General features: G+C 48.0%; 1 protein-coding gene across 1 annotated transcript; it reads right to left on the bottom strand.

The window, feature by feature from the left end:
- Positions 1–5,090: 5,090 nt before the first annotated feature.
- Positions 5,091–7,912, bottom strand: LOC149299357 (putative neural-cadherin 2). The gene is made up of 6 exons (XM_089486362.1): positions 7,891–7,912; positions 7,415–7,580; positions 6,739–6,904; positions 6,614–6,683; positions 6,143–6,511; positions 5,091–5,713 (listed from the first exon to the last, which is right to left on the bottom strand). The coding sequence occupies exons 1-6, from the start codon at positions 7,910–7,912 to the stop codon at positions 5,091–5,093; spliced, it is 1,416 nt and encodes a 471-aa protein (XP_089342488.1).
- Between the last annotated feature and the right edge of the window lie 1,388 nt (positions 7,913–9,300).

Raw genomic sequence — 9,300 nt, 5'->3', positions numbered from 1 at the left:
TTGGGGTTACGCACTGAGTAGGACAAGGGTCACTTAATGCCAAGAGCGTTCCTGTCCCAAGGGCCACCATTTCCTTTTATCCCTATGCAGGGATACCACATCATTTTAATGTCTTCACGGTACAATGTACAGGAGTCCAGGGAAATGGTTGCATATATATGTAGCTCTGGTGACCTGTACATCACTTCTTTATCTAAGGCAAACTCTATGATGGTCAAACCAGGCAGTCTTCCCATCAAATGTCCCAGCGGAGTCCTACAAGAATCTAGCTGAGACCCCTCCGCACAACTTATTACTTACTTGTGAGTCTCAGAGACACCAAGCTGCGGAAGGCGTCACTTCCAATCTCTTGTACATACATTTTGATATTAGAGAAGGTATCTGGCCACAGACCGTCAGAAACCGTAATATTGAGGTTGTACGTTCCCTGCGGAGGTCTCTCTGTCATTAGGATTGTCCCGTTGTTTTGGTTCAACCAAAAATAACTACAGAAAACAAACTGTCAAGGCAATGTTATCTTCCTCAGACACGTCTTCTCTCTCCCACATACACCAGACACGTCTTCTCACTCCCACATACACCAGACACGTCTTCTCTCATACACCAGACACGTCTTCTCTCTCCCACATACACCAGACACGTCTTCTCTCATACACCAGACACGTCTTCTCTCATACACCAGACACGTCTTCTCTCTCCCTCATACACCAGACACGTCTTCTCTCTCCCTCGTACACCAGACACGTCTTCTCTCTCCCTCATACACCAGACACGTCTTCTCTCTCCCACATACACGTCTTCTCTCTCCCTCATACACCAGACACGTCTTCTCTCTCCCACATACACGTCTTCTCTCTCCCTCATACACCAGACACGTCTTCTCTCATACACCAGACACGTCTTCTCAGATACACCAGACACGTCTTCTCAGATACACCAGACACGTCTTCTCAGATGAGAGAAGACGTGAAGACGTGTCTAGTGTATGAGGGGAAGAGAAGCCGTTTCTGGTGTATGAGAGAAGACGTGTCTGGTGTATGAGGGAGAGAGAAGATGTGTCGGGTGTATGAGAGAAGACGTGTCTGGTGTATGAGGGAAGACGTGTCTGGTGTATGAGAGAAGACGTGTCTGGTGTTCGAGGGAGAGAGAAGACGTGTCTGGTGTTCGAGGGAGAGAGAAGACGTGTCTGGTGTTCGAGGGAGAGAGAAGACGTGTCTGGTGTTCGAGGGAGAGAGAAGACGTGTCTGGTGTTCGCGGGAGAGAGAAGACGTGTCTGGTGTTCGAGGGAGAGAGAAGACGTGTCTGGTGTTCGAGGGAGAGAGAAGACGTGTCTGGTGTTCGAGGGAGAGAGAAGACGTCTCTGGTGTTCGAGGGAGAGAGAAGACGTGTCTGGTGTTCGAGGGAGAGAGAAGACGTGTCTGGTGTTCGCGGGAGAGAGAAGACGTGTCTGGTGTTCGAGGGAGAGAGAAGACGTGTCTGGTGTTCGAGGGAGAGAGAAGACGTGTCTGGTGTTCGAGGGAGAGAGAAGACGTGTCTGGTTTTCGAGGGAGAGAGAAGACGTGTCTGGTGTTCGAGGGAGAGAGAAGACGTGTCTGGTGTTCGAGGGAGAGAGAAGACGTGTCTGGTGTATGAGAGAAGACGTGTCTGGTGTATGAGAGAAGACGTGTCTGGTGTATGAGAGAAGACGTGTCTGGTGTATGAGAGAAGACGTGTCTGGTGTATGAGAGAAGACGTGTCTGGTGTATGAGAGAAGACGTGTCTGGTGTACGAGGGAGAGAGAAGACGTGTCTGGTGTACGAGGGAGAGAGAAGACGTGTCTGGTGTACGAGGGAGAGAGAAGACGTGTCTGGTGTACGAGGGAGAGAGAAGACGTGTCTGGTGTACGAGGGAGAGAGAAGAGGTGTCTGGTGTATGAGAGAAGACGTGTCTGGTGTATGAGAGAAGACGTGTCTGGTGTATGAGAGAAGACGTGTCTGGTGTATGAGGGAGAGAGAAGACGTGTCTGGTGTATGAGAGAAGACGTGTCTGGTGTATGTGGGAGAGAGAAGACGTGTCTGGTGTACGAGGGAGAGAGAAGACATGTCTGGTGTATGAGGGAGAGAGAAGACGTGTCTGGTGTACGAGGGAGAGAGAAGACGTGTCTGGTGTATGAGAGAAGACGTGTTTGGTGTATGAGGGAGAGAGAAGACGTGTCTGGTGTATGAGGGAGAGAGAAGACGTGTCTGGTGTATGACAGAAGACATGTCTGGTGTATGAGAGAAGACATGTCTGGTGTATGAGAGAAGACGTGTCTGGTGTATGAGGGAGAGAGAAGACGTGTCTGGTGTATGAGGGAGAGAGAAGACGTGTCTGGTGTATGAGGGAGAGAGAAGACGTGTCTGGCGTATGACAGAAGACATGTCTGGTGTATGAGAGAAGACGTGTCTGGTGTATGAGAGAAGACGTGTCAGGCGTATGAGGGAGAGAGAAGACGTGTCTGGCGTATGAGAGAAGACATGTCTGGTATATGAGAGAAGACGTGTCTGGTGTATGATGGAGAGAGAAGACGTGTCTGGTGTATGAGGGAGAGAGAAGACGTGTCTGGCGTATGAGGGAGAGAGAAGACGTGTCTGGTATGAGAGAGAAGACGTGTCTGGTGTATGAGAGAAGACGTGTCTGGTGTATGAGAGAAGACGTGTCTGGTGTATGAGAGAAGACGTGTCTGGTGTATGAGAGAAGACGTGTCTGGTGTATGAGAGAAGACGTGTCTGGTGTATGAGAGAAGACGTGTCTGGTGTATGAGAGAAGACGTGTCTGGTGTATGAGGGAGAGAGAAGACGTGTCTGGTGTATGAGGGAGAGAGAAGACGTGTCTGGTGTATGAGGTAGAGAGAAGACGTGTCTGGTGTACGAGGGAGAGAGAAGACGTGTGTGGTGTACGAGGGAGAGAGAAGACGTGTGTGGTGTACGAGGGAGAGAGAAGACGTGTGTGGTGTACGAGGGAGAGAGAAGACGTGTGTGGTGTACGAGGGAGAGAGAAGACGTGTGTGGTGTACGAGGGAGAGAGAAGACGTGTCTGGTGTATGAGCGAGAGAGGAGACGTGTCTGGCGTATGACAGAAGACATGTCTGGTGTATGAGAGAAGACGTGTCTGGTGTATGAGACAAGACGTGTCAGGCGTATGAGGGAGAGAGAAGACGTGTCTGGCGTATGAGAGAAGACATGTCTGGTATATGAGAGAAGACGTGTCTGGTGTACGAGGGAGAGAGAAAAGACGTGTCTGGTGTATGAGGGAGAGAGAAGACCTGTCTGGCGTATGAGGGAGAGAGAAGACGTGTCTGGCGTATGAGGGAGAGAGAAGACGTGTCTGGTAGGAGAGAGAAGACGTGTCTGGTGTATGAGAGAAGACGTGTCTGGTGTATGAGGGCGAGAGAAGACGTGTCTGGTGTATGAGGGAGAGAGAAGACGTGTCTGGTGTACGAGGGAGAGAGAAGACGTGTGTGGTGTATGAGAGAAGACGTGTCTGGTGTATGAGAGAAGACGTGTCTGGTGTATGAGGGAGAGAGAGGACGTGTCTGGTGTATGAGGGAGAGAGAAGACGTGTCTGGTGTACGAGGGAGAGAGAAGACGTGTGTGGTGTACGAGGGAGAGAGAAGACGTGTGTGGTGTACGAGGGAGAGAGAAGACGTGTGTGGTGTACGAGGGAGAGAGAAGACGTGTCTGGTGTATGAGCGAGAGAGGAGACGTGTCTGGTGTATACACCAGACATGTCTTCTCTCTCCCTCATACACCAGACACGTCTTCTCTCTCCCTCATACACCAGACATGTCTTCTCTCATACACCAGACACGTCTTCTCTCTCCTTCATATACCAGACATGTCTTCTCTCTCCCTCATACACCAGACATGTCCTCTTTCTCCGTCATACACCAGACAAGTCTTCTAACTCCCTCATAAATGAGACATGTGTTCTCTCTCCCTTATAGACCGGCAGTAAAGATCGTCCTACCTTAGCAGTGATCCACCTGAATGATCAAAGTCTGACATCTCAAACACTTGTCATGACAGAGTATTCCAATTTACCTCTGGATTGATGAATAAATATCCATCAACTTCTCTGAGACCTCTTTAAGCAACTGGTCAGCCACCGGCCGACATGGTCAACCTATAACCCATTGCGTGTCAATAGTGAAGTGCATTAATGACCATGAAATGCGTGTGTTACTCGAGCCATGGAACTCACCTGGGTATTTGAGAGACGGCGGAATAGTGTTTTATATCCCATCTTCATCCAGCACAACGACCTTCCCGATCTCTGTTGATGACCACCCGGCTGTTTTAAACAAGAGAAAATGGTAAGACATTCATAAGTACGTCTGCATTAGCGCCCATCTGTATTTTTAATCATTTGTCCTACATTCTGCTGTCAGGAACTGTACAAGATACGATGAGCATGCGCTGCCGGAGAAATAACTAGGACTAATTTCCAATACGTCCCTCCTGTTTAACTCAGTTAAGCGCGGAATGAAAATAACTGACAGCCGTTGGCTAAAGATTATTCATTCGCTGTTGCTGCTCACTTTCACTTGGCGGCGTTTGCCAGGAGGGATTTTTGGATGTAAACTCATTGTGCAGATTTAAAGCGATCTAATAAATATCAACTCTTATATTTTACATGTCATCAGCCTACTTAAAAAATGTAAAATAAATAGGAGTGTGCATGCGCGTCTGTCCTTGGCAAGGGGATTCATTATTTATTTATTCATTAATTTTATGTACAAATCTAAAATTCATATTTATAAATCTTGTAGCAAAAAATGGCGTGTCTAGAACGACCTTTATCTTACAGCCACCATTCGCCGCGGGTCTCTATAATCAGTTTAAAAACAAACATGATTCCTGCCTCTTTATGAAGAGAACGTACGTATAACCAAACTGATGTCCGGGGGGGGGGATAGGAAGGGTTATTAAAGACTTGGTGACAAGAAGAAAATTAGATTTCTGAGCCAAAACATGTAAAATAATGCATCTGGGACAGAGAACGTAAAGATATAATTAATAGCTACAACACTGGTCACAACAGCAGAGAAAGAGACTATTGAGGCTACTCACTTACAGGATGTAAACGCCGATGTCTTTGTGAGCTCCTCGGTGCGGGTTATCATTTTGATCACCAATGGTTATGGTTAACGTGCTTGTGGTGGCCCTAGGCGGGTCCCCGCTGTCTGTAATTATCACCGGAAGATAAAAAGCCCTCTCTATCTCTCTATCATAGGACCTCGGAGTCTCAGTAGAGGCCGTGCTGTTTCCGTGGTCCTTTAGCATGAATGTTGAAGAATTCTGATGGTCATTTGACAAAGTAGAAGTAAATGGGGCTCCGTTCTCTGCAGTATCCAGATCCACAGCATACAAAAAATCTGATGTCTTGTTGACATGGACGCTCTGAGGCCAGACTGCGTTTTCCCAAACAATAGGTTTGTACGGAGCAGCCAATGCTGGCCCGTTGTCGTTAACATCCAGAAGGTCTATAAAGACCGTTGCGCTTCCTGTTTGAACTGGGATACCCCGGTCTGAGGCTACAATGACCAGGTGGTATTGGGAAGTCAACTCCCGGTCTAGGGCTTTCACCACTTTGACAGCCCCACTTTGGTCAACATAAAACTGACCGAAGACATCAGACTCCGCGTGAATGCCATAAACAAACTGTCCATTCCATGCGGAGTCGGCGTCAGAAGCTGTGACATGCGTAACGGTAGAGCCCACGGTTATATTTTCCAAGAAATGGATGGAATGAAAACCGGAGCGTGATCACTGCAGTCCTGTAACTCGATCAGGCCGTGGGAAACTGAAGAAAAATCACAGTCCCCGACCTCGATGGTAAGGTTAAATCTCCGTTCCTGAGGGATCTCATAATCCAGCTTCTTATTAAGTTTAATTATCGCGTTTCTCCTTTTGGTTGCTTTCAATAGTGAATGCGTGGCCTGGGTCTCCTCCAACGATGCTAAATGACAATAAAGCGTTTTCTCCGTCATCTTCATCTACTGCCACCACCTGAAGGACGTTAGAGTTGATTTCACTTGTCTCCCAGATGGTAGCATGCCACGTATCCTGGGTGAACACCGGAGCGTGATCGTTGATATCTAGAACATGAATAGTTGCCGTACCGGTGGAACTCATTCCTCCGCCATCTTCTACTTCTATAAGAAGAAAGTAAGTATCTGTCTCTTCACGGTCTAGGCTCCCGAGGGCTGTATAAATAACACCGGTGGTGGAGTCTATGCCGAAGATGCCTCGGTTAAGCAAATCCAGGGGATTGTTAACGATGGAGTAAGTCAGAATAGCATTGGAACCCTTGGTTTTATCATCTCGATCACCTGCACTGATCTCCATGCCGGACGCGTTGGCAGGAGCGTTTTCCAGCACATCTCCACTGCAGGTGTTTCTCTCGCAGATGAAATGAGGCACGTGGTCATTCACATCATCTACATAAATGATCACATCGGCAAACCCTGAGAGGCCATCTCCTCCTTCATCTGTGGGAAGAACCACAAGCCTCCAGAGAGCGTGTTCCTCGCGATCCAGAGGCTTTTGGGCAAATATTCCTCCTCTCCTTTCATCTATGGTAAAAACATTACCGGCTCCGCTTCCATGCAGAGAACACTTCATGGTTCCTTGTTCTCGGTCATCTGGGTCTACAGCAGAAACCTTGACATACAAACATGTTCAAAGTACAAGAGACAAGTGGTGTAGACAGGGATACCTGCAGTACCAAAACCGGTAAGTGACCTTGGTACTCGTTCTGGGAGAAAACCGGAGCCTCATCATTTTTGTTCAACACGTTGATCGTGACCGTGGCATAATCTTCCCACTTCCCGTCCGATGCCAGCGCAGTGAGTTCATAGACCGGCACCTCCTCGTAATTCAGTCTACATCCAGGGCTCCCCCGTTATTCCCAGCTGTGATCTGATAGCGGATCTACGCATTCATCCCTGTAACATAAACCTTCCGAGAGCTTCTTCCAAACCTTTAAACGGAAACGACTTGTATGTCGAGTCAAATGAATGATCCGCATTACTGATAAGCACAGATATGAGATATTACTAGTTATGGATAATTCCTTCGCTCACCAAACTTCCGTTACGTGGACTTTATGTAGATTAGCAATTTCTTCTTGGTACAAAAAATCCGTTTATTACCATTCATCAAGGGACTGAACCTCTTCGCTCCTTTGAGAACTAGGGGTGGAAACCCCTGGTCTAGGGGTATCAGTTGAACGATCCTTGGTCACATTCCTAGACCCAGTTGAACTATCCTTGGTCACATTCCTAGACCCAGTTGAACTATCCTTGGTCACATTCCTAGACCCAGTTGAACTATCCTTGGTCACATTCCTACATTTATAACTCTTTGGGGGCAGAGCTCTGTACCTCTCTTACAACTCGGTCACACTTATTTCACCTTCATCTGGATCGGTGGCACTGACGAGGGCACCAATGGATCCCACGTCCTGGTCTTCCTGCACGTTAACGTGGTAAGCGCGCTGAGCGAAGGCCGGCTGGTTATCATTAACATCGCTGATGAAAACGCGCACGTACGCAGAGTCTGCAGAGACGAGAGGCAGAAGATTAAAATACTTCACAGAGGCACTTCTGTCAGCCGCAATTCCTTAAACTGTCCGCCCGCACGTTAAATGAAAACTAATCTGCAGACAATCCGCGGACTAATTAGTTGCATCTTGCATCCTAGAGGGTTTTTCATTCTATCGCCCAACCAATTTCCAATTGCATAGCTACCCAGAGGCACGTATCAAAAAACAAACAAACAAGACGATTCCCAGCAATCATATTGTATAAAGGGGCCTGGGGTCAGAAGGCGACCCCGTGATATTTTAATTTCACTTGTTGAAATGTACGTTGGTTCTCTAAACACGGCATGTAAACGCTTGCTACGTTACCCGAGGTATTGGCTGGCGAACATAAAGCCACCCCGTAGAGGTGTTAATGCTGAAGGCCACCGGTTCCTCTCCAGACACGGAGTACGCGATCGTTCCATTCACGCCATAATCGTCATCACGGGCCGCAACGCGGAGGAAGCTGCTTCCCACGGCAGCATCTTCTCTCAGGAAATCTGGGACAAGAATGGAAACATTTCTTATTCTTTGCTGTCCACTGGGGTCCCAAATAACCCATAGGCGAGCCGGCCAAGCTCTTGTGGACCAGCAGATCTAGGAAGACTCTTAACGCTGAATTCCACTTAACGCTATAATTAGAAGAGGACAGAGGAACATGATGGGGACTTGGTGCTTGTAGAGATCTCATACTCTACCCACGGAGGCTCAATTACATTCGTAGTGGTTGTTCTCAAAGCTGGGGTCGTTGTCATTTTGGTCCTGGATCTGTATGTTGATCTGGCACAGCCCTATGAGAGGCTCGGCCGCCTGGTCTGTGGCTTTGATGGCGACGGGGAACTCTTTCTGCTTCTCCCGATCAAAGCTCTGAAGGGTTGTCAGGACTCCTGCGTGGGAAACGTGTTAAAGAAAGCACGGAGGCGATGTGACTGGCAATTCCTGCTATAACACGTGAAGAACATTTTCTCATAAGCTTTTGAGAAAAAAAGCTTGGCTGATTAACCTGACCTACTACCATGGTTAAAACCTGCATCGCCGAGCCTATCTGACACACTGGTTCTAACAGAATCAAATGAAGCTCCATGATGTCACCTCTGGCTGCTGACCCTGGGGTAGAAGGGTAGAACCGTATACACCAATCCAGCAAAAAGGATATTAAAAACCTGGGAGGAAAGTGTGTCCTCGGTCACCGTGCCGCAGCCCTTCTCTCCATACAATGTTTAAAGGGCTTTAAGGTATAGGAGGCGGTGGCACCTGTGTCCGGATGGATGCTGAATGCAGGAAGAGAGCCCTCGCGATGAACGATCCCGGGCTTCACTTGACGCCAACGTCATCGACTCTCACGGCGACCGTAGTCGTGCTGGTGAGACTGTGAGGACCCCTGAAGCGTTGTCATCTGTGGCGGTCACGTATAGAACGTACTCGGCTCCATGATGCTTTGGAAGCAGGTTAGAACCCAGACGGATTATTCCTGTTAAATAGTTTGAGGATAAATCAGTCCCATTGTTACAAATCCTTAACCCAGGGTAAGCGATACCCCCTACTCAACTACATAGGAATGTCAAGTTATAGTTCTGGGGAGTAACTTGATTTTATCTGAATTTTCTTCTTAAGGTAGCAGAATATGCAAGAAATCGTCCGGTATCTGTAAAAAGCATCGGTGGTATTTTACAAAAGAAAGCTCCACGTACCTTT

The sequence above is a fragment of the Sceloporus occidentalis genome, unplaced genomic scaffold, assembly GCF_023333645.1.
Source record: "Sceloporus occidentalis isolate IW3139 unplaced genomic scaffold, rSceOcc1.0.p SCAF_29, whole genome shotgun sequence".
Taxonomy (NCBI): domain Eukaryota; kingdom Metazoa; phylum Chordata; class Lepidosauria; order Squamata; family Phrynosomatidae; genus Sceloporus; species Sceloporus occidentalis.
This window is presented reverse-complemented; position numbering and strand designations above follow the sequence as displayed.

Bases quoted from the DNA above. Each gene is read 5' to 3' on its own strand.
- LOC149299357 (XM_089486362.1), bottom strand. From the start codon at position 7,912: ATGCCGTGTTTAGAGAACCAAC. The intron at 7,581-7,890 runs GTACATTTCAAC...TCGTCTCTGCAG, and splicing joins GCCGTGTTTAGAGAACCAAC to ACTCTGCGTACGTGCGCGTT. The intron at 5,714-6,142 runs GTACGGCAACTA...CGCATGTCACAG, and splicing joins CGGAGGAATGAGTTCCACCG to CTTCTGACGCCGACTCCGCA.